The sequence below is a fragment of the Physeter macrocephalus genome, chromosome 15 (assembly GCF_002837175.3).
Source record: "Physeter macrocephalus isolate SW-GA chromosome 15, ASM283717v5, whole genome shotgun sequence".
Lineage (NCBI taxonomy): Eukaryota > Metazoa > Chordata > Mammalia > Artiodactyla > Physeteridae > Physeter > Physeter macrocephalus.
This window is the reverse complement of record NC_041228.1, coordinates 67,363,241-67,388,676: the sequence shown is the minus strand read 5'-3', so window position 1 is coordinate 67,388,676 and position 25,436 is coordinate 67,363,241. Positions and strand designations below refer to the sequence as shown.

At 39.3% G+C, this 25,436-nt stretch overlaps 1 protein-coding gene across 4 annotated transcripts in view; it reads left to right on the top strand.

Annotated features, from left to right (window-relative positions):
* PREX2 (phosphatidylinositol-3,4,5-trisphosphate dependent Rac exchange factor 2) overlaps positions 1-25,436 on the top strand; it is a 351,708-nt gene that overhangs the window by 275,211 nt on the left and 51,061 nt on the right. For all 4 annotated transcript variants that reach the window (XM_007101594.4, XM_055091338.1, XM_024126953.3 and 1 more), the window contains one exon: positions 1,408-1,522. In XM_007101594.4, the coding sequence (XP_007101656.1) occupies positions 1,408-1,522 (115 nt within the window). The remainder of the gene's footprint in view (positions 1-1,407; positions 1,523-25,436) is intronic.

Genomic DNA, 25,436 nt, shown 5'->3' with positions numbered 1-25,436 from the left:
GGGGCAAGCCTGCAGCGGCAGAGGCCAGCTTGACGTTGTACCAGCCTGAGGCACCATGTGTTCTTCCAGGGAGTTGTCCCTGGATCATGGGACCCTGGCAGTGGCGGGCTGCACATGCTCCCGGGAGGGGAGGTGTGGATATTGACCTGTGCTTGCAAACAGCCTTCTTGGTGGCTGCAGCAGCAGCCTTAGCATCTCATGCCCGTCTCTGTTGTCTGCGCTGATAGCCGCAGCTCGCTCCCATCTCTGGAGCTCATTTAGGCGGTGCTCTGAATCTCCTCTCCTTGCGCACCCCAAAACAATGGTCTCTTGCCTCTTAGGCAGTTCCAGACTTTTTCCCGGACTCCCTCCCGGCTAGCTGTGGTGCACTAGCCCCCTTCAGGCTGTGTTCACGCAGCCAACCCCAGTCCTCTCCCTGGGATCCGACCGAAGCCCGAGCCTCAGCTCCCAGCCCCCGCCCGCCCCGGCGGGTGAGCAGACAAGCTTCTCGGGCTGGTGAGTGCCGGTCGGCACGGATCCTCTGTGTGGGAATCTCTCCGCTTTGCCCTCTGCACCGCTGTTGCTGCGCTCTCCTCCGTGGCTCCGAAGCCTCCCCTGCTCCGCCACCCACAGTCTCCGCCCGCAAAGGGGCTTCCTAGTGTGTAGAAGCTTTTCCTCCTTCACAGCTCCCTGCCAGAGGTGCAGGTCCCATCCCTATTCTTTTGTCTCTGTTTTTTCGTTTTTCTTTTGCCCTACCCAGGTGTGTGGGAAGTTTCTTGCCTTTTGGGATGTCTGAGGTCTTCTGCCAGCATTCAGTAGGTGTTCTGTAGGAGTTGTTCCACATATAGACTTATTTCTGATCTATTTGTAGGGAGGAAGGTGATCTCCATGTCTTACTCCTCCGCCATCTTGAAGGTCCTCCTCCTTTATCTATACTTCTTATTTCATAATCTAATTGCAGCTGCAAGAGAATGTGAATATGCATGGAGAGTGACAAATTCAATTTTTTTACTCTTATGTATGTTAATACACATTTCTGCCTCTCATTCATGTCCATATATATGTATATATATGTTGTGTATATATATTTGTATATATACATTTGTGTGTTTATATGTGTATAAATAATATATATGAAGTTTGAGTTTAACTTTGCAAAGAACATATACAAAATTTTTTAAAGAATAGAAGACAGTGTAAGTTAGAAATTACCTTTGCCTACTTAACAGAGATAATTACCAAATGTTTGATATTTATTTTGAGCAGAAAAATGATTTTTATTTATTTTTGGACTGGTTAAAGCTTGTTTCTTGCATATGTGGTCATATTTGGTACTGTTTAATACATTTACTAATAATAAGATTACACTAACTGTGGAGAAATTGTGTTATAAAATCACATGAAAAGTACATTTACTTGTTTTCACAGCACTGGAGAGCATGGAGGGATATTATTATAGAGACAATGTTTTGGTGGAAGAATTTCAAGCCCAAATAAATGCAGCCTCGCTGGAAAAGGTCAAACAGTACAACCAGAAGCTCAGGTATGTCATTGTTCAATTAACAGAAGAGTTTCCAGTTTTAACAAGAGCAGATGAAAAGCTTTTGATGTTATTCATTGTATTAGGTGATTGATGATGATATTTCTTTTGATATAAAGTCCTCTTATTTAGGGTTTAATGTTTCAGATATTCTAAGGGGTACACTTTTTGCAAATAAAGGAGAAAAAAATTTTAAAACTTTTCATGCTGTTGTCTTAATTTCTGAAGAAGATCAAGAGATTAATTATTTAGTAGACCGTTTCCAGGAAAAAAAAAAAAGCATTTCTTTATCGTGGTGTCTCCTAGGAGATTCAGTGGATTGAAGGTAAAGTAGGTTCCTTTATGTGCCATTAAACAGCTGGCACCCTGACACCAAGAGATGAATATGTTTAACATGGAAGATATGATAAAAATGGTACTACTTGATATTGGAAAAAGTATCTACTTTCAGATAATATTACATTTTATAGTTTTTTCCTCTAAAAATAATCTTGCTGGTATTATGATCAATGGCAGGGAAAAATTAACCACAGTAAGTTAAAGGGAAATATTATAATTTAGAAGCTTCAATTTTCAACCAATTATTAGCATATATAGTTCCCTTTTATAAGTTACTGTGTTAACAGGTCACCTTTTAAAATTACTAACCAATTATGGCTTTTATTTTTAAAAGAAAAATACATTTGTTCTACCGTAGGCCTTAGTAACTCAAAAATACTATTGTGATTTTTTTTTTTTGGTTTTGTCTACGATATGGCTAAGCCGTGAAGATAAATTAACTCCTAAAATTCCTGGTGTGTGGAGGTGTTTGTTCTTGTGATTACCACCGGGTTGGCTTTGTTTCACTTTGAATACATTATCCCCTTACCCTCGCTCACACAAACCTGTCCCTTTTGGTAGGTTCTTTATTTCATACCATCATTTTGTCATCTTCTCAAGTTCTCAGCCTCAGACCCCCAATAGCTGTTTGATTTCTCTTTTTCTTTTGCTCTTAAAATGTAGTTGGAGATCCTGATGATTCTGACTAAAATGTCTCTTAGACTGCCCTAGTTTTATTACCTTGTCTAGATCGCTATTTCTCAGAGACATATAATGGACTGACCCCTTTCACAGGAAAAAAAAAAAAAAAAAAAAAGTGAAAATTGAATTCTTCCATACTGTGTCTCCTAAGAAATACTGACTTAAGAAGATCAGTCGCATCTTGTGAACATCTCTCATTTGAGTACCGTTAGCACAAAAGAAAAGTTTTGCCTTCATAAGTGATAAAATATATTTTTAGGTTATCTTTCAAATCAGGATACAAAATGAAAGCATTTATATAGAACATGTGGGCCCTGAGAATACATCCCCGGAGTTCAGTTTGAGAAAATGGGTCTGGACCATTGCCATAGCATCCTAAATAATCTCCCGTCTCTAAGAACCAGTGTTGTTCTAATCTATTTAGGATTTTGCTTCCAGATAATAATTTTAAACCATGTGTCTTACCACATCACTTTTCTGCTCAAAGCATTTAGTGATTTATTTCCCCCAAAAGGAGTCACAAGCTCCTTAGCCTGGCAGTCAAGGTCTTTTATGACTTGGTCTGAGACTTCCTTTCTCTTCCTGTGTGCCAGCCAGGCCGTACTCTCCTCGTTTCTAACCATACCCTCGACTGTCCTTCTTCCCTGACTTTCCACACTTCACTTAGCATCTGCTTCCTGTCTCCAAATGTCTATAAAGCTACTCTTTATATGAGTCAATGTCCAGCTCTAAGATCGTGTCCTTCATAAAATATTTTTCTTCTATTATTGGGCTGGGATGAGGCCCGGGCATCCAAATTTTTAGAAGTCCCCTAGGAGATTCTAATGTGTTGCTAGAATTGAAAACCAGTTCCCTAGATCAGGGAGTCAAAGTATGATCCTCAGACCAGCAGCAGCAGTATCATCTGCAAACTTGTTAAAAACATCTCCTGGGTGGGCCCAGCAATATGTGTTGGAACAAGCCTTCCAGGTGATTTTCATCAACTCACACTCAAATTTCAGAGTCACTGCCTGAGGCTAAATGAATGTCAGATTTCCCTTCCAGTCTTCCATTTTAATACTTTATTTTACTTTATGGCTATTATAGAGTTCAGTTCTTCTTCCTGATGATACAGTTACGTGTACAGATTCTTTATCTTCTTTATTCTGTTGTAAGCTCTTTTGAGATGAGGGTTAAGTTTATCTTACTGTTTCCCATTGTGTTTATCAAAGTATTTTGCATAGGAAGCTCTCCATAAGTATATGTTTAGTTGCATTAAATTATCTAGCTATAACTAACAGAGAGAAGTGGGGGACAAGGCATAGCTTTCACATGCCTGTGGATCTTTTTTTTAAACAGAAATATATGCTCATATATAACAGATACATGAAAAGATGTTTAAGATTCTTTGTTAAGAAAAACAGCCTGTGTGCATTAATTGCATGCTATCCTCTTCACATAAGAAAACATTTTAATGTATCTTTCCTGAAGAAAGCAGTTTTAAAAGTACAGACTCCTCGGTACAAATTGTGTGCCCTTGTCAGCAATTACCAGCTATGTATCCTTCTTGCTGCATATTAGATTTCCTTTGCACAGGAAGGCAATTATTTTCCTCTTTACTCCCAGTAATGCCTTCTCTTCCTGCTGATTTCTTGAATAAGGGTGTTAATTTCTTCCTGAATTTTTCCTGTTACTTGTAACCACAAAGACTCAGAGATTGCTTTTGAACAATCTGTTCTTGGTTTTCGGAGCCAAAGGCTGACATTGACCATTTCTTTAGAGGAGCTCTTAATGTCCGCCTTAAAAAAATAGCCCTCAGGTGTCGCTAGTTCCTCATAGCCCTAGAGCCTTTTTAACACTTTCACTGAAAACCGTTTCATTCTGGATGTTAATTTGTATATTTACTAATTAGACGTCAGAAAAGGGCTTACAACAAACATAAGGAAATAAGAAATCACTAAATGCTTTGAGCAGAAGAGTGATGTGGTAAGACACATGGTTTAAAATTATTATCTGGAAGCAAACATACAAAGACCTGACAAGAAACAAACATAAATAAGCTAATATTTTATTGGAAAGCATTATTTAGATGACAAGTTTCAGAAACCAAACTCAAACTGGCATAAACAAAATAATGGATTGGCTTATTTAACAGGTATATCCAGGGGATATGGCTGCTTCAGGCACAGCCGGATCTAGGGGTATGGGTCTTCAAGATACTCTTTCTCTCTCTGTCTCTTCTTGGTACTCCTTTCCTTTGTGTGGGCTTCACTTTCAGGCAGACTTGTTTCACATTTGGGTAAAGATGGTCACTACAGACCAGTGTTGCATTCAAAGAAGAAGAGAAGGTGCCCCCTCCATCCCTCCCACCCCCAACAACTAAAGGTTCCAGCAAAGGACCTGGTCTCATTAGCCAGACCTGAGTCATGTGCCTGTTCCTAGGTGGGCTTAGCATCACAGAAGACCAATGGGCTGTCACAAAAAGCACAGGGTGAGAATACTGGACGAGCTGAAACAATGGATTCCGCTTCGGTTACAGAGTTTTCTTCAGAACAGCAAAGAATAGGTGGAAATAATTTGCTACTTAAAAGAAAATGTAATGTAGCCATAATACCTACCAATTTTTAAGAACATGTTAGAAGTCAGTAACAATACTAGGTAAGTTATATGGATTATTTAATAAGCCAGTGAGTTCCATATTATCATTTCCTTTTTTTTTTTTTTGCGGTACGCGGGCCTCTCACTGTTGTGGCCTCTCCCGTTGCGGAGCGCAGGCTCAGCGGCCATGGCTCACGGGCCCAGCCGCTCCGCGGCACGTGGGATCTTCCCGGACCGGGGCACGAACCCGTGTTCCCTGCATCGGCAGGCGGACGCGCAACCACTGCGCCACCAGGGAAGCCCTATCATTTCCATTTTAAAGAGAAGTTACACAAGTTTACCCAGATAATAAGTGGTGAAACCAGGATTTAAATCAAAGACGTTTTTCTCTTTAAAGTCCATAATTTTTGTACTATATTAGGCCATCTCAGTGAATGGAATGAACATTATATACCACAAACAAATTTTCTATTACGAAGGTTTGGTGTCAGATGTTATCAAATGCCTCCAGTTGCTCTGATTCTGTACCATTTCTTCACTGAATGTTCATGAGGTTTCCATTCTTGTGAGAATGGGCAAGACAAAAAAAATGAGCAAATAAATCCATAAACAACGTATTGCAGGTAGTGAAAAGTGCAATGAAGAAAATCTAAAACTAGTTTCTATATTAGGAGGTTGGTCATTTAGAGCAGGTAGTTAGGAAGGACTTAATTATTAGGTGGTTTTTTTTTTTTTTTTTTTTTGGTCATGTAGCGCGGCACGCAGGATCTTAGTTCCCCAACCAGGGATTGAACCCGTGCCCCCTGCACTGGAAGCGAGGAGTCTTAAATACTGGACCGCCAGGGAAGTCCCTTAGGTGGTATTTGAAAGAAACCTGAATCATAGCGAGATGGCCTTGCCAGAGTATGGGGGAAGATCTTTCCCAAAGCAGAGAATGGATGCATACAGGTCATGGCAATAGCTTATCATGTGCGAGGAAGACAAAGGTGTCCAGGGCAATCCTAGCACATTGAGAAGGATGATAGGTGTTGAGAGAAATGTGTAGGGGTCTGGTTATGTCGGGCTGTAGGCCATTGTGGAGGTTTGGATTTTATTGTAAGGAAAGAAGCCATTGGAACGGTTTTTATTGAATTCCTGCTGTCCAATTATATCTCATGCATCTGTTGCAAATAAAATTCAACTGGTTAAAGTCTTCAGGAAGCAGTAGTGAAGCGTGCCGAGGCCAGCTGGCTGTTCTGAGAGTTTCTCCTCCAGTCTCCAGGGGAATTCAGATGAGGTTGTGCACCTGGGCGCTCTTTGCCACGTGCGTCAGAGCCCTGACACTGGTTGCCTGCAGGCACCCTGGGTTAGTTGTTACCCCCAGTGAACAGGATCGAGCCAGCAGAAATGTCTTACAGCTGTTTCTAAAATATATCCTCCTGTGCCAAGTCAGGTAAAGTTCTTGATTGATTTCCTTCAGACTCTGAAGAAGTCCAGCATGTAAATGTCTAACTCAGAAATTCTAACCAAGGAATTCTGGAGGAGGGGCATTCTTATTCCCTACCTTCACCATCCTCATGCTGTTTTATTCTTTCTTTTCTAACTGAGGCTTTCCTTTGTATTTCCTCTGTCCATGAGCCATCATCCCCATCAGCCTCATTTTTTCCTACCTTACGTAAATGTAATTTATCATTACCAGACTCTTTCATTTTAATGTATCCTGTCTATTGGCAGAAGGCACCACTGCATGGTGACTAATGAGATAAATGTAAATGTGAATAATATTCCTCATATTAAAGTACTCCTTTCGGTTTGAGGGGTCTAGATTAGCTTTTTTCAAATATTATTTTCAGTATAAAATCAACATTAAAATAAAAAAGAAAAATCAAAAGGAAATAAGTTGTATATTAGTTACTGAGACCATTTATTATTTTGGTAAAGCTTCATATTGAATTTTTTAGGGCTTATGATTTGGGATATCTAAATGTAAATTCATCATCTTTACAGAAAGCAGACAAATTATTCAAAGCATATATTCCCTTAAGGTGTGCCTTTTTCGATAAAGAATGGCACATTTTCTTTAAAGAAAGTTTCAAAAAGCCAAAATATTTTTTATGTAACAAATAGAAGGAAGATAGACATTTTATTTATGTTAACAAGAAATGCTACACAAATATCAATCTCAGAGTCATATATTTGAACAATTTTTTCAACTGAGAATTGTCTGGCCACAAATATGTATGTGTTTTGGCCATTCCCATGATAGCACCTCTGTGAAATGTGTCACTTCTCTCTACCTCTGGAGGGAAAAAAGGTGAGTATGTTCTCCTGGCATGAGACAGATATGAAGAATGGCATGGACTTACTACCATTTCATATCTTTACAACTATCAAACAGCATAAGAAAGTAAAGAACAGCAGGACATCAGCCTTTCGATCCAATCTGCAGTCCTAGGCACATTCCCAAGCAAAACTTGGGTCCCCTTGCCTAATCCACAGTAAAGCCAATCCACTGACACTGGGTTGTGGTCAAGGAGAATCAAGGAGAGTTCAGCATTTTATGCAGGCACCAAGCAAGGAGTCCAGGCAGCTAATGCTCAAAAGGCCCAAACTCCCTGCTGGCTTTCACAGGTTTTTAAAGGTAGGGTGAGGGAGAGGCTTGTAGGGTGTGTGATCAGCTCGTGGACATTCTTCTGATTGGTTGGTGGTGAGGTAATTGGGAGTCGACATTGTCAACCTTCTGGTTCCAACCTGTCTGGGGTCTAGTGCTTGTGCTTGTGGTTCGCATACAGTGAAGTTCTTCCACCTGGTGGGGGTTTCAGTATCTGCAAAACAGCTTAAGGATATGGCTCAGAGTATTCTCTGTAGCTCTTGAGGAGGAGCTAAAGACCCTTGACTTTATTTAATGGCTAAACAATTTTTATTTTGTCTTGCTTGGCTGTTTTCCTTTGTTTCTGCATTTTCTCACTTCTCTGATTAAATGTATTCTTTGGAACTTGGGGAAGGCCTTGGAGGCTTTTTCTACAAGCAAGAGGCAGATGGAGGACATGGTGGGGGGCAGGAGTCTGTCCCCCAAAGGCCCTATAGGGTCCTGCTCCGTTACAGGCACATCCTCCATCCCATCTCCTTCTTCCCTCAGAGTCTTCAATTCATAACACACTTTCCCATTCCTTGTTTTGATAGCAAACAGTATACCCACGTTTGAAACAGAAAATTTTGCTTCTATTGACGAGGAGCTGTGGAAACTACCTTAAATCAACAAGAGTATGAACTTAGTAAAATCTGAGAGAGAGCAAGAGAGACAGAGAGAGAGAATATCAATTAAAATACAGATAATGCCTTTATCCTTCAATTGTTTCTCTTTCTAAAGCTGCAGATTTTAGAGTTATTCTTTTTTAAGTAACTGGAAACATTCCAGATGCATAGTTATCTCCTCTAGAGCAGTTTTATATTTGCTTTCAATCCTATCTTTCAGCCAATTTCCATTTTTTATACCTTAAGATACAACCGCATTTCTGTTTCTCTAAGACTAGCTGTAAACTAAATATGTATATTCAATTTATTTCTGTTTTCAGATTAGGAGTATGGAGTTTTCAGAGTTGTACATTTTTTTTTTAACGTGGGAAGTGATTCTTCAATAGAAGGAGAAAACAACTAAATCTACAAAGAATTTGAATTTGTTTACAATGCTTAAAAGTGTACTAGGTTTCTTTCCTATATCTGACATATATAAAGGATCTGTATTTACAAAACAGAATTATACTTAAGTGTCATATTCTTGCACAATATAAAATTGAGGGAATTGCTGGATACTTGTATTTGACAAACCCTTCACCCCCACCAAGTATCAGGGACATGAATGAATTATTTGAGGAAATGACTCTTTCTCTGAAAGAGGAGTTTGGGTTACAGTGTTTAAGGGAGAGGGGATGGGAGATAAAGCTGTGGGGAAGGGGGTATTTTCCAGCAGAGAGAATAGTATGTATGAAAATCCTAAAGGGGGGAGGAGAAAGATGAAGTGTTCCAGAGGCTGGAATTCAGGAGAAAGAGGGGCATGAAACAAATGTAGGAACAGAATCAATATGCCCTCATTTACCATCAGCTCTTCTTCTGCTTCTTTCAACCCAGTTCATTCAGGACACACTCCAGCCCTATTTCCGTGTGCCGAAAGAGTATAATTATTTAGGACCCATCTCAAAATTGTCTTCCTGTAGGAAGCCTTCAGGTATAGCTTCATCTGGAATTACTTGGGTTTCTTCCTTAAAACTCTTTGAAAGCCTCTTTGTTTTCATTTGTCTGATTTTGACTTGTGGGCTATTTACCTGCCTATGTATATATGAGGGCAGCCAGGTCCTAGTTCCTCACTGTGTTTGGTACATAGTAAGTACCGTAAAAGTAGTTGAATTGAATTGGAAATCAGATTAATTGCAATGTATTGGTCTTCTTTGGGTGGGGTATTTTATTGAATTTATTCCAGTATCCAGTCTGCTTCATTTTCTATTCAGAAAATTCTGGGCCATTTGAAGGGTACAGATGCTGACTCTGTTGGAGACCTCTCCCGAGAAATTTCATCAGCGTAGCCAAGGTTCATCATTTCACATGAGACAAGATCAGACAAAGCTGAAATTATAGTGGCACTTTTGAGAGCAACATATCTCTTCTTTATTTGAAAAATGCTATAATTCCATTAAACGTTGCCACCATTACTTTCTGAAAATATGATATCGTTGCCTATGTATTTATGCATGTAATCTCATTTAATTATCTGGACTGTACTTATTTCTGTCTGAATTCAAACTAATTCGTTTGCCCTTGAGAAGTTGTAATTATGTCTAATATTTATTTTACTTTTACATCAAAGGAATTTTTAATTCAATTTTTAGATAAGGCCAACAAATGAGATTAGAATGACTTAACTCTGAGTTTTCACAGTTTTGTGATAAGTCCATTGTGATGATGTTTATCAAGGATGAATAGATTTTCTGGCTGACAAATAGAAGCAAGTAAAATCATCTTCAACAAGAAACATTTGAAGAGAATTACCTCTCTGCAAGCTAAGGAAAGCTATTGTTTTCACCAAAGCAAAGGGGAGATCAAAGTACCTTGTGTTCAGAGTTTCCCAAAGGATAAATTAGAGCTGGAAGTATCAAAGAGAGAATAAGCACACCCTGAAGAATCAGTTAGAGAAATACACTCTGTGAGGAAAAATGGTCCGTGCTTATGGAAGCAAGACTGATTCTTATTTTTAACTCTGCTGACTTTTCTAGCTGATCACGAGGACAGTCAGTCTTTAAGAAATATATTCAAAACATCCTAGTCAAGCTCTTTCAGTGAATTTTTTTCCTATTGCTTTTGTTCGGTTCCTTTTTGCTGACATTTCAAACTTCTTTGGTTTGGTGGATGGACCATGGAAAGTGAGTAAATCACAAATTATCCTTTCAAAACTTTACCCCTTCACCAGTCAGGAAATTTAGCTTGGGCCCAGAGCTTTTGATAGAAAAGACATAATTGTAACTTAGAAGAAATTAATATGGATTTATTGAAAATCATAATTTATGTGAAGAGTAAGAGCCTTATGTTTGTAAATTAGCTGTCTAGTTATATAGACCACCCAACTTCAACTGAGGGCAAAGTTCTATCTTACATAGGTTCAAGTTTGTGAAGTTCTGTCGGTCATTCAGGAAGAAAATCAAACACATCTTTGCTTGGCTTCTGGTAATTTCAGCCAGAAGGACTTTAGTTTCCATTGCTTTAACCAATTCCTTCCCATCTTTCTTGGTACGCCTCAAAATCCATCCTCCCTGAGAGGTCTTCCCACCTCCCTAAGGTTAGTCTTTTTCCTTATTTTCCCTTTATAGGCATCTGTTATAACATTTATCACATTATGCTTTATATTCTTTTTATATGTATCTGTTTCTCCTTTTCACCTTGTCTTTCTCTTTTTGGTTTACCCATTGCTGATAAGGTAGCTGTTAACAGGTGATTAATGAATGCTTGTATGTAGATGATTTGGGGCAACCAAACCAGAACACAGCACATAGACAGTGGTGGGGTTCTGACTGCCATCATGATGATTTTTGACAGAACGTCTGGTGAATGGTGTGGGCTCTGATGTCAGTATTGAATGGGTTTGGAAATATTCCTATGTTTCAGCAGTATTTATTGTGCACCTGTGTGCAAGTGCAGGCGTGTGTACAGTATTGGGGATACAGAGACGAGTTAGACAACATGACCTTGTGAATTTCAAAGGGGAGGAAGAGTTGATGTGGTGAACAGGTAATTTTGAAATTCTCTGCTAACCACCGTGGTGGTTACAGGATGCCCAGGGAGCGTAGAAGGGGAGCACTTAGGAGAGACCAAGGACGGGGGAGTTCAGACAGATGACTGCTGGCGGGCCAGATGCAGGACAGGAGAGAGGCTGTTTCAGTGGGAGGGAGTGATAAAGAGCAAAGGCGTTGCAGAACCGTGACAGGTGAGGAGGGCAGAAAGGACGCAGGAGGGGGGTGGGCAGGAGCAGGTCCCGGGGGACCTCAGACGCCCGCTGGCTGAGGAGCTTAGGCTGAAGCCTGTACGTGAGACTATTCACTTGTGAGTTCTAAGTGGCGAGGGAGCACCACGTTTTTAACTGAGCAGCCTGGGGGTGCCACTGAGGACCAGTTAGGGGTGAGGACAAGACTAGAGTCAGAAAGACTGATTAGGAAGCTATTAAAATAGTTCAGGCAAGTGATGATAAAAACCCTCTGCAGGTAGAACTGGAGCTGGAGAAGAAGGCATAGATTTTAGAAATATATGAGAACTAGGGGAAAAAAATCTTCTCCACTAAATACGTGGATGTTGAGAGGGAGACAGAGACATACTGGTTTGGGTGCCTGGATTATTCTCCGATATGGTGAGGAAACAAGCGGAGAAGCTCCTTTGGGGTTGTAGTGCAAGATACTGAATTGAATTGGATTTGAGATGTGAGACTGACCTCCAGGAGTCTCTGTCCGGTAGGCTGGAGTCATTCACATAGAGGTCAGACATAGCTAACGCCAAAATAAGGCATGAAACTTCCCGGGTGGTAACACCTCACATACAGAGAGGGTCGGTGAATTGCTCAAATGCAGGCATCTGGCAGTGATGACACCAAGCCTCTCAAACTAGCTATTTCCAGCTCCACAGCACTCACTTTTTTTATTTTTTAACATCTTTATTGGAGAATAATTGCTTTACAAGGGTGTGTTAGTTTCTGCTGTATAACAAAGTGAATCAGCTATACATATACATACATCCCCATATCTCCTCCCTCTTGGGTCTCCCTCCCACCCCTCTAGGTGGTCACAGAGCACGGAGCTGATCTCCCTGTCACAGCACTAACTTTTATTACAGCACTCCACTACTTCTCTGAAGTAGGGAATGATCCCAGTATTAATGTGTTTGGCTTGTGGAAGTGATTTAATGCAACTTTAATCACTTACAATAAAAGCGTTAAGTACAACACAGATATGTAAAATCTGCTTTGAAAAAAATGGGAATTTCAAAGGACAAGGAAGAATTCTGATTTGTTGTCTCTGAAAAGGGGTAGTTTCATAGCTGTAGAACTAGAAAAGAAGCTATGACAAAGACCAGAGTAGAAGTAAAAGGGGCTGAAATAGTTGGAATCTTATTGTTACCTGGAAATGAAAGAAATTATGTCTGGAGTCTGACTGTGAATCAAACTCACTAATGTATTTTTTTTTTGCCCTCATAATGAAGGCACCTCATAGGATATTACACGTTGTCAGGGAAGGGGAATTCATGTGCATACATTTTAAATGTCATCAGCATGCATTATCAGCCATGGTCTTTGCATCAAATCCCAAAATAAAGTATTGAAGTATACACTAAGTAATATTAAATATAATAATATAATTTAATTATATAATAATAATAACGATAAACTATAATTAAATATAAAATATTTTAATAGAATAAAAGTGAACTCAATAGGATATTTTCTTTTAAGTGTAGTCAATATTAAGACATGTTCATCATGCAAAATTAAAAACCTATAGTTCTGGGCTTCCCTGGTGGCGCAGTGGTTGAGAATCCGCCTGCCGATGCAGGGGACACGGGTTCGTGCCCCGGTCCGGGAAGATCCCACATGCCGCGGAGCGGCTGGGCCCGTGAGCCATGGCCGCTGAGCCTGCGCGTCCGGAGCCTGTGCTCCGCAACGGGAGAGGCCACAGCAGTGAGAGGCCCGCGTAACGCAAAAACAAAAAAACCTATAGTTCTGTTCCATTCATAGCATATTTCATACAACTGTGTACACATTCATAAGTTTAAAGCTTCTTAGAGGTGCTTCCATTGATACAAACTTTGAACTTCATCTTGATACCTGAGAAATCAGTGAAGTCAGATTAACACCAGGCACATTCAGAAAACACAGTGAAAAAAAATGAACAAATCCCTTCCTAGTCTAAAGGAGAAGCATTTTTAGTAGATCTAATGTGATGCTCATTGCATTTCTTATGAGCTAAGTAAGAAAAAACAGAAATATGCTTAACAGACCAAGTGACATTTAGGTTGTGGGAAAATTTTTTTTTCAGTTGGTTTACAATTTGTACAGCGATATAAATGAGAAAAACCAGAAGGTTAATGATCTGGAATTGCCTGCTGCAGTAATATATACTAGAGGAGGGAAAGTTGGTCACACTTGGATTCCAGTCCCCACTCTTGCATTGACTAGTGGTCTGACTTGGGGCAATTTCTCAATATCTCTAAGCCTTGATTTCCTTATTTGTCCAGTGGAGCTAGTGATGCCTCATAGGCTGACAGGAGTGTTAGCTGAGAGGAGGTTTGTACAGTCCTCAGTATTTGCCTAGCGTAAGGGGTAGCTGATCGCAAAGACTTGTACCTCAAGGTGAGCTTCATGGATGGTGGATTTTGTGGGTTTCCTGCAGAGCAACTTACTTGGAGAATAAAATTAGTATCAAGGGCTTCCCAGGGTACTCAGTGTTGGAGCAGGTGACCTCACTGCCCAGTGGGGAAGACAGAGGGAATCTGCATAAAATAACTCTTCAAGATGGAGCTGGAAGAGTTTTATTTGTGCACAGAGATACTCCTGAAAGCAACCTAGATACTTCATTCGATTTCACACCAGAAAAGCTATAAAAGAGGCAATTGTGAAAAACTATCCAGAAGGATGCACAGCCCCAGCTATGCTTCCAGGCCTGGATTTAGCCCAAAGACAGAAACAGTAATTGCCCAACTGCTATGAGCAAAGCAGAAGGCGGCTTCCATGTACCTCCAAGGACAGTATTAGAAGCAGTAACTTTTTATACAGTTTGTAATTCAAAGCTAAATGGAAGGTATCACATTCAGCTCTGCTCTACTATACCTTGAATGCTACCAGATTCTCTGGGCAATTAGTAAAGAATTGCCGTTGAGGTCATTTTTGTTATTTTGCAATCAAAATTAAAGTTATGAGTGAAATAGTGATTCCGCATGTTCAACATCTTTATGTATACTTTGAACAAACACTGCATATACCAATATTTAAAGTTTTAAATGTGAGAAATGAGTAGTTTCTTGTTTGGTAACTAATCTAGGTTGGGATGGCAGCCTAGCTTACAGGGGAAAATGCGCCTCTAAACTCTTTCTATGCTTGTTTTAATAACCCATAACCCTCCTAATAGAAGAAAACCGGTCTCATAGAGATATATATTCACAGGAAGGGAAGATTTAAATGCAATTTCTTAACAAAAATTCAGTGAAATTGTATTGTCATCCATAAATTCTGGATAAATTCTACCAATTTGATTTCTCTCATTTAGTTAATTATATTAAACCATCAATTTTAAAAATTCTGATTGACAAAGTGACAGTAGAGATAAGTTGTAAATAAAAACAAATGTTTATGTTTGATTTCAGTTTTTATACCCTTTTGGTTTATGGTTGACAAACTAACCTTCGGATATCACTTATCGCCCTGTAGCCCTCCTGTCCGTGACTCTTCTGAAGCTCACGCCATGTACGACTTACTGGACTGATCAATTTCCTATTCAGTAACAAAAGTACTGTTAATTATTTGCATGTTGAGGCAATATAAATTGTTATGCAATTTCTGAATTCTTGGGAACAAGTTCTTTACTTAAGTCTGAGAACCACATTTTGAGAGGCACTAAGCTAGACCACATAGGCTGGAATTCAAAGTAAACAAGTGCTGGTGAGAGATGTCGCTTTGGTCTTTCATATATGTATGCGTGTTCCCTAAACAGAGATGGAAATTGGAAGGTGAACCGAGAGCAGATTTTGAAGCGGGGGAGAGCAAGCTTGTCTCATGTCTGGGTGAAGAAATGTCTTTGAAAACCACATAGGGAACAGGGCTGCATACAGTAGAAAAGCAGATGTGGGAAGAGCCAGCGTTAGGAGTTGCTGTTTTCCCACACAGAAAGCCTCCTGGAGCCGGGTTTTTCAGACTTTCACCAGGGAAGAAAGAAAGATTCACACCACCCCTCGTGTGTGCTAGAGTGCAAGCTCCCTGAGGGAAGGAGCTTTGTGTCTGCTCGTTGCCGCATTCCTAAAACACAACATGGCTTCATACCTAAATAGTTGCTTAAAGAGTATTGAAGTAATTGAATGAAAGTATTAAGAACATGCCCTCATAGCCATAGTGTGGGGTTAGTATTTCTGATTACTCTCAAATCCCTGTTGTTGAATGCTACAGGGATTTCAGGAAGGTTAGACAGATTTAAGGTGGTTTATCAACAATCAGGACAATGGAAAAATCTTTTAAGTCTTACATCATTTGCCTCTTCATTTATGTCTAAAGCAACATAGAGGAATCCATGATAAATAAAGGGTGAGGCACGCTCTCCCTCCCTCTCCTTCTTCCTCCCCCTTCCCTCCCTGTCTCCCCGCCCCCCCCCCCCCGCCGTGTCTGTCCCTCTCTTCTCTGTCACCTCCTCCCCCTCTTGTTCCTTCTTTACCTTTTCATTCACTCATTCATTCATTCAACTGTTGTTTAGATCTGCTGAGTCATCACCCAACTGCCATTTCTCACGCCTTCGCCTCTCTGGAGGGAATTAAGCTTTGCAGAGACTTAAGTTCCATGATCTAAATGGACAACTTCTATTCTCACTCCTAAATTTTCCTTATGCCTTAAAGACCCTTCATTCCCTTTGCCTAGTACCTCTTTGTCCTAATGTGTTCACTGATGTGCTTTTCTCACACTCTGCTAATAACCCTTTTTAGATCACTCATCACGCTGGATTGTAATTACCTATTTATTGTCCTCGCTCTCAAACATAAATTCTTTGCAGGTAAACACTGTCTTTTTTTCACCTTTTATCCCAGTGCCTGGTACTGTGCCTGGCTTGTAAAGTATTTATTTATTGAACACATAAGTAAACACACAAATCTGGAGCTTAGAGAGGCACAGATTTGAGTCCCTGAGAGGAAAAAAAGATGACCCAGGAGAGGGTTCAGAGGGAGAATAGTGAGGTGAGACAGAATCAGATGCTGAAGGGGCAGGTCACGAAGAGGAGCCTATGGAAGAGGCAGAAAGGCAAGGTTAAGAAATTGTGTGGGAACCAACAAGGCACCAGGCCAATGTCCAAAGACTTAGCGGATAGAGAATGTGAAGGAGTGGGTGATCAAGAGTGCATCTATAAGAAGAGATTCAGAAAATAACACCTGGAAAATGTCCACTGGATTTGGCCAGTACAAATAAATTCATTGGCATTAATAGGGAGAACGGTGTGAGTAGTGTGATGGGTGGAGATCTGACTGCGGTCAGCTAAGGAGAGTGGTTCAGAGGTTTGGAAGGAGAATTACTGAGGTAGACTTTTTTGGGAGAAATTTTGACTGGAAGAGGAAGGACGTTATTGGACAGTGTCTAAAAGATACATGGATAGATGAAGACGTACTTACTTTTTAATTAACTTTTTATTTTATATTGGAGTAGAGTTGATCAACAATGTTGTGTGAGTTTCAGGTGTACCGCAAAGTGATTCAGTTATACATATACATGCATCTATTCTTTTTCAGATTCTTTTCCCATTTAGGTTGTTACATAATATTCAGCAGCGTTCGCTGTGCTATATAGTAGGTCCTTGTTTGTTATCCTTTTTAAATATAGCAGTGTGTACATGTCAATCCCAAACTCCCTAACTATCCCTCCCCGCCACTTCTCCCCCCTGGTAACCATAAGTTCATTCTCTAAGTCTGTTTCTGTTTTGTAAATAAGTTCATTTGAATCATTTATTTTTATTTTTAAATTTTTTTTTAGATTCTGCATAGAAGCGATATCATACAGTATTTCTCTTTCTCTGTCTGACTTACTTCACTCAGTTTACATTTTTATTAGAATGCACTTGATCAAACTTACAGTTCTTTGCAGGAAGGACTCAGTAGTGGACGACTTGATTTCTTGTCTATCCATACCGATTTTCACTTTTCCTTAATTACTTACTTAATGATTCATTTAACAAGTATTTACTGAGCAACTGCTTTGGCTCAGGCAATATTCTAGGTGCCAGGCATACAGTGGTAACTTGGTGTAGTCCCTGCCCTCACAGAGATCATGTTCAATTCCAAATAGTTCTTTAAAACTTACCCGTGATCTGTTTGCTCATCTGAGGAATGAAATTACAAAAAAAGAGTCCCAAGGGACCTTCAATTTCTTAATGTATTTTCACTTACCATACTCACTATTTCTAAATTCTGCTAATGACATCTTTCAAATGTCTGTATGTCAGTATTTCTAGTCATATTACAATTTCCCAAGCCTTCCCTCTGAAGCAGATGTGTGCAGTTTTTTATGAGATGAGATTCATTTTTGCATTGTCTGCCTTAATATCTTAGAAGACAGTGATAGTTCCACACTGCTTCAGCAGATCTTAATTAAAGACTTTCAAAGTTTAAAATAGGCCAGTGACCTAGTTTGTCTTTCTCAGACAGTTAATTTTTTTCCATTTTAAGTAAGGTTCATAAGCAAAATAGTGAGAGTGTATGTTTGTTTTGTGATGGGCAAAATGTACTATGCTTGGCAATGTTTTTCTTGACCAACAGCTATTATTTGTGATAGATGATTTCTAATACTTTTGGACTCAGACTCTCTCCTGAAAGAAGACACTTTCTTCTTGGAAATGGTTTAGACCTGTTATTCAGCAGGAATTTTAGGAAAGTTAATTATTCATTTATTGATTCAACCAAAATGTATTGAATACTCACAGTGTGCATGGCACTGTGTAAGGTGATAAAGTAATAAAGGTACACTGTACACTGTCTCTGTCTACAAGGTGCTTATAGTTTAGTGGGGGAAAGAAACATGTAAACAAAGCCTTTCAGATCACAACAATAGGTACTGATGTGTAGGGATGCAATAGGTGCTGGGGTCCATGGAAGAGCCACTGACTCTGAAGATCCTTAGGAAGTTTGAGAGAGATGGTGTTGTTAAAGATGGGTCTTAAAGAATGAATAATAGTGGGGTAGTGACAGCAGCAAGATGGTAGTTTAGTAGTTTCCAATGCTCCTCCCCTCACAAAAACATCAATTTGAACAACTATCTATGAAGAAAAATGACTTCGTAAGAGCTAAGGATTCTAGGTGAAGAATTACAGCACCTGAATGGAGCACATAAATAAGAGAGGATGCATTGAAAAGGATAGGAGAGGCCATTTCACAGTATCCCCACCACCCCTCCCTCAAGTCTGGCCATCCCAGTGTGGAGAGAGGCACCCTCCCCCTGGGGGAAGGAGAGTGACGTGAGCACCCATCTTCCCTATGGACCCCAGCACCAGTCTAGCCCCCATGGCCCCAGGATCCAGGTGGGCTCCTGCAGACCCAGGTACCAGGCTGGTCCCTGTAGACCCAAACACCAAGCCTGTCCACTTGCTGACCCAGGCACGAGACCTGCCTGCCTACAGATTCCACCAGATGGCTCCAGCAGAATTTCTGTGTGGTCTGACTGGTGAAAAGCTTTTCCTGCTGAAGCCAGTCAGTAAAGACTGGAAGAGATGCCTCTTACTTCAAATGCATAGACACCAACACAAGGATCATGAATAATCAAAGAAACATGTCATCACCAAAGGAAAAAAAAGCTTCAATAACTGACGCTAAAAAAATGGAGATCTATAAACCTCCTGACAAAGAATTCAGAATGATTCTCAAAGAAGTACAGTGAAATGTAAGAAAACACAGACAACTAAATTAGGAAAACAGTGAATGAACAAAATGAGATGTCCAACAAAGAAATAGAAACCATTTAAAAAATCCAAACAGAAATCCTCAAGTTGAGGAATACAATGACTGAACTGCAGAATTTAATAGAGAACTTCAACAACAAATTCAGCCAAGCAGAAGAAAAAAATCAGTGAACTTGAAGACAGGATATTTGAAATTTATCCAGTCAGAGGAACAAAAAGAAAAAAAAGGGGAAACAGTGAAGAAAGCTTACATGAATTATGGGATACCATTAAGAGAAACAACCTACACATTACTGGAGCCCCAGAAAGAGAAGAGAGGAAGAAAGGGGCAGAATGCTTTTTTAAAGAAATAATAGCTGATAACTTCCCAAATCTGGGTAGGAATTTGGACATCCAAGTTCATGAATTTACAGGTCTTCAAATAGTTTCAACCCAGGAAGTTCTTCTCCAAGACACATTATCATAAAATTGTCTAAAATCAAAGATGAAGAGAGAATTTTTAAAACAGCAAAGGAAAAAAATTGCTCAGATACAAGAGAACCCCCATGAGGCTCTCAGCAGATTTCTTAGCAGAAACCTTATGGCCAGGGCAGAGTGAGATGAACCTGGAGGACATTATGCTCCATGAAATAAGCCAGACAGAGAAAAACAAATACCGTATAATCTCACTTATATGTGGAATCTGGAAAATAACAAGAAGAAGAAGAAGTTGAACTCAGAGAAACAGAGTAGAATAGGGAGGTGGGGGAAATAGGACGATGTTGGTCAGAGGGTGCAGATTTGCAGTTATGTAGGATGAATGAGTCTAGAGAGCTTATGTACCGGCATGTTGTCTATACTTAATGATACTGTTTTGAACCCTGTAAGTATGCTAAGAGAGTAGAATCCAGGAAATTTTACATACACAAAAAATGGTAACTGTGTGAGGTAATGATATGCTAATGAGCTTGACTCTAGTACTCATTTCATTATGTGTTTCAGATCATCTTATTGTGTACCTTAAATACGTACAATTTTTATTTAAAAATTTTAAAAATGTTAAGTAATGAATAAAAACGATGATAATGATTGCTAATATTGAGTAATTTGCTATGTGTCAGGTATTGTACTTAAGGGCCTTGGATTTTGCCACTTAAAGGAAATCACAGCTTTTTATAGGTTCTAGTGTAAAAGTATAATAGCCAAGTTAGGCATTTAACATCTAAATGTGATAGTACTTAATCATGTTTATTTTTGTCTTTTCTTATTTAGAACTGAAGAAGAATTTTGCTATATCATTTCTGCTAGTCATTTATAGGTAAAACAGCATTCCTGTGAGTCTTGCAAGAGACCTTATGAATATTTTTCTCTTAATCGTATTTGTCTTTCAGCAAGGAGGGAATATTGAAACGCCCTTCCTCCCTATTTTTAAGTTCTGATGATTGTTAAATCCTTTAAGTATTGTGCTTCAGTGTTAATTGAGATGTAGCCTAATATTTATAAACTTAAGAAGAACCCTTCCTACAAAGAGTTCTTTTTCAAATATGCATAATAATTATTTTATCTATTTTAAAAATTAAGATATTTAATATATTTCTTTTTCTCTATTAGGTCACACATATATTTAGTTGCTTGACAGTGTGGAAACCCCAATTCCTTTATAGCTCTCATGAAATAAAACTCAATCCAGTTCAATACTACATCAAGTATTAGTTGCAGGCTATGAGTCAGGCACCGTCTTGGGTATGGGATCACAAAATTTTTTTAAAATGGGGCAAGATAGGGTCAGGGGATAAAGAGATACAAACTATCATGTATAAAATAAATAAGCTACAAGGATATATTGTACAACACAGGGAATATAGCCAATATTTTATAATAACTCTAAATGGAATATAACCTTTAAAAATTGTCAATCACTGTGTTATACACCTGTAACATATAATATTGTACATCCACTATATTACAATTTTTAAAAAGCATGAACATTAAAAAAATTGATCCTTACTCAAAAAAAAAAAGGGTCTTGGACTTCCCTGGTGGCGCAGTGGTTAAGAATCCGCCTGCCAATGCAGAGGACTTGGGTTCGAGCCCTGGTCTGGGAAGATCCCACATGCCGCAGAGCAACTCAGCCCGTGCGCCACAACTACTGAGCCTGCACTCTAGAGCCCGAGAGCCACAACTACTGGGCTCACGTGCCACAACTACTGAAGCCCACGCGCCTAGAGCCCGTGCTCCGCAACAAGAGAAGTCACCACAATGAGAAGCCCGCGCACCGCAACGAAGAGTAGCCCCTGCTCGCTGCAACTAGAGAAAGCCCGCACACAGCAATGAAGACCCAATGCAGCCAAAAATAAATAAATAAATAAATTTTTATTTAAAAAAAACACAAACCACCTAGAGGGATGGGGTAGGGAGGGTGGGAGGGAGATGCAAGTCGGAGGGGATATGGGGATTATATGTATACATATAGCTGATTCACTTTGTTATACAGCAGAAACTAACACAACGTTGTAAAGCAATTCTACTCCAATAAAAATGTTAAAAGAAAAAAGGGTCTCTGCCCACTGAGAGTATGCAATTTAGCAGAGTGGACAGAATGAGTGCAACTTGGTGTCATATAGTGAGATAAATTTGTTTCAGTGGGGAAGTCCTCAAGATGTCATATTTGAGCAGGGTGTTGCAGGATCAGTGGAATTTTGCCAAGCAGAAGAGGTGAGAAACCATTCCAGGCAGAGAGAGTAACACGAGAGAAGGTGGAGAGATTTTCATGTGGATGGTATGTTAGAGTACTCGAACTTGAACATGGCAGGCTGAAGAGGTGAGAGATGGTACGGGAAGTTTGTTGCTGAATTGTTAAGAGAGGCCTTGAATACCCCAGGTGTAGACTTTGGGTGCTGGGAGAATTTGAAGGTCTTTAAGCAAGTTAATGAAATGCTCTTATCTATGCTTTATAAAGGTAATTTTGAAGGCTGACTGGAGTCAAGTAAGGAATACACAGAAAGACATGGAGAAGGCACTGACCTGTCAACTTGTCAGTTGAGCCATTATAAGACTTTTATGAGTTTAAACCTAAAAGAGCATCCTTTAATATGGGCATGCCACACTTTCTGGAGACATAATTGTTATTAAATTAAATAGAATTAGTTTAAAAATAGAAATATTCCCTGACTTTACTGTTTTTCCTGGGTGTAATGAGATTTTTAAAAATATAATTAAACTTTATTCTTGGGAAGGATTTCTTATTTTTAAGGATTTGCTTTTTCTGTCCATTTTCACAAAGATTGTGATCTGTAATGGCTGGGCATGGTGTTGCCATTGGGAAATCTGTTTATATGCAGAATTTTAACAGTAGACGGTGCCTATGGTGGTATGTACGTGTTGCAGGTGCAGGAAAGGAATATCACCCTAGAAGACTCATGAAAAGAGGAGCAAAATTCCCCGTGGAGTAAAGGAGGGTTTGGGAAGCAGAGAAGAGGATTTTAATCCAGTCAACTCACTGAGTGAAGGTTGTCAAAAAGGAGAAGAGTGAAATTGGGTTATCAACAGCAGTAGGGGGGGAGTGGGGTACGTCTCCAGTATCTCTGACACCATAATTCTGTTTTCGGGGCCTAAGAGAAATCTCAGAGGAATTTTTTTTTTTTTAATAATGTGAGAAAGTCTTGCTCTCTGTGGTCACACAGATTGTCTTGTTAACCTTCCAGGAATTTTTTTCCCTGACACTCAAGTAGAAATGGAGCTCTTAATTGATAACAGGCAGTTTTGTAACAACACCTATAACCCTAGGTGCTCTGTTTTTGACAAGCCAAAAGACAAATTTATCCAAGCATATCCAAGTTTATCTCATTATTCAGAGTTTCTCTTCATGCAACTTTAAATAAAGCCTGTTCCAGAGAAGTCAGGCTAATGTTTATGGGCACAGAAGTGGATGGATGAAGGGACAAATCAACATTCTCCTACCTACTTACTCATCATGTATTCTTTGCCCATATGTAGGCACAGGTTGAACCTGTCTGGTGATTCTCCTTTATACAAAAGATCGGTGTATCTTAATGAGATTTTCTGTGGAATTTTTTTTTTCCCTAACTTAAGTGCTATGATAGTCAAATGCAGTTTAACAGTAATACTCAATGAAACAGTCACACCTATAGTCGACTGCTGTACCACTGTAATAATGGCATATATAATCATGTCTATTACTAATATTCATAATTGACCATTGTCATAGCTCCTTTTTGAAATGCAGAGTAAATGCTAAAATCCCAAAGCTACCTGATACAGTTTAACTGTCCTACAGTTTACAGTAGGACATGATATTAGGAGAAGTATATATGAGTCTGGCTAAGTGAGAAATTTCCATAAATTATTATAAATATAGAGATGATCTCATAAGCAATGATCTGGAGAAGAAACAAGAATATAGCAGAGACCTGAGCTGAATACTGCAGTTGTTCCTCCTTATTTATAAAACACCAGTGGCTCTTATGCCTTAATCACCTATCTTAGAAATTGGATATCCTCCAGCATGCCCAGAAAAAGCAAAGAGAAGTGCCATATGAGATTGCCAAATGCCAATCACTTTTGTCATTGATTTAACCTCTGAGTATCTCCTATGACAAAATTAATATGTTTAAATTTTGTATCAGGCTGTTGTGTGGTCTCTCTTTATGTAAAAACCTGACCATTCCTGGAGCATCAGCCTGACCCTGTAGAGCTATGACCCTAATTCTTTACTTGTTGGAGAAATCATTTTCCTAATTCTTGTTAGTATCAATGCATTAACTTGCATAACTCTCCGTAAACTAATCTCGATGTTCTCCAAACTCATTTTCTTTCTCTCCTGGCAAACATCGATTCCCTATGTCCATTACCATGGTCTTGTTATGAATGCTGAACTAGTCTTTTCATTTCTAGGGTCTCTTGCAGCTCTAATTTCCCTAAGTTGTCGTATCTTATGGGTCATGTACTTCTTTCCATTTATTCTTACTTTTTTACTGGTAGCAAAGTTTTTACTGTGCAGTGCTTCTCTACTGCTTAACAAATTCATTACGATTCCTTAGTTTGGTATTTAATTTCCTCACAATATGGATCCAGCCCACTTACCCAGCAAGTTCTCTCCCTGCCTTATGTGAACCTGCTCTTTGGCCAACTTGGCTCCATCCATTGCTCTTTCTGTTCTGTTGTTTATGGTGTTTCCTCCACTTGAAATGCTGTTTTCCCATTTTGACCTGTCCCATCCATCCGTCAAAATCCAACTCATGTACCACATTCTTATGTGGCCTTCCTTCTTCCTCATGTGGGTGTATCCCAATAACTTTCTGTACCTTTTAATGTACCTATCACTTTCTGCCCTGCATTCTAGATACCTGCGTATTTGTCTTTGCTGCTAGATTGTATGAGATATTTTCCCAAGATTTGTTCCCTTGTAGTTACTATTTAATTTGGATATATCTATACCACTATTTATTGTAACATGACATGATCACCTCTTTCATTGGTATTTTATTCTATAGGGACTAAATGGAAAATATCCTAATATATCCATTTTACATGGCAGGGTTCATTTACAAGTTGTGACAACAAAGCCTGATGTATGCCTGCGTGAAAGGAAACTTACTGTTCCTCTTACATAAAGTAGCAGGAGTGCTTTCAAAATGGTCTTAATAAGATTTGCTGTATTGAGACAAAGAACCATGACTTCATTCTTACTAACCTCAGAAACATAATAAACCACAGTCAGTTTTGGCATTAATCCAGTTTTACCATTAACTCTTGTAAATTTTTATTAAGGGGTATTGCAGGACTTCTGTAATTAAGGGAACAGCATTAGAAATTTATTCCCTGTGGGAATTTATTTGTCATATTCTGAAAAATACTGAAGTTCTATGAATGCTTGTGAACCTTAGGGATGGTAAAATACATGGCTGAGCAACCATTTTTCTGAGGGGGGAGTACCCAAAATTAGTTGAAGGCTTAAGTCCAAATTTTTATTTTAACAAATAATTGATGGAATTAAACTATTTCTTGGCTGTGTAAATTTCACAGGCGTCACAAAGAAGCTGTTTCTCATGGTTCTAGTCTCTAAATGTCATCAGCCCATAGATACATTTTATAATAATTTGTTGCTTTCTCTAGTCATGGATTAACAAATATTAACTACCCACACAAGTCTGGATCAGCCAATATATTTAACT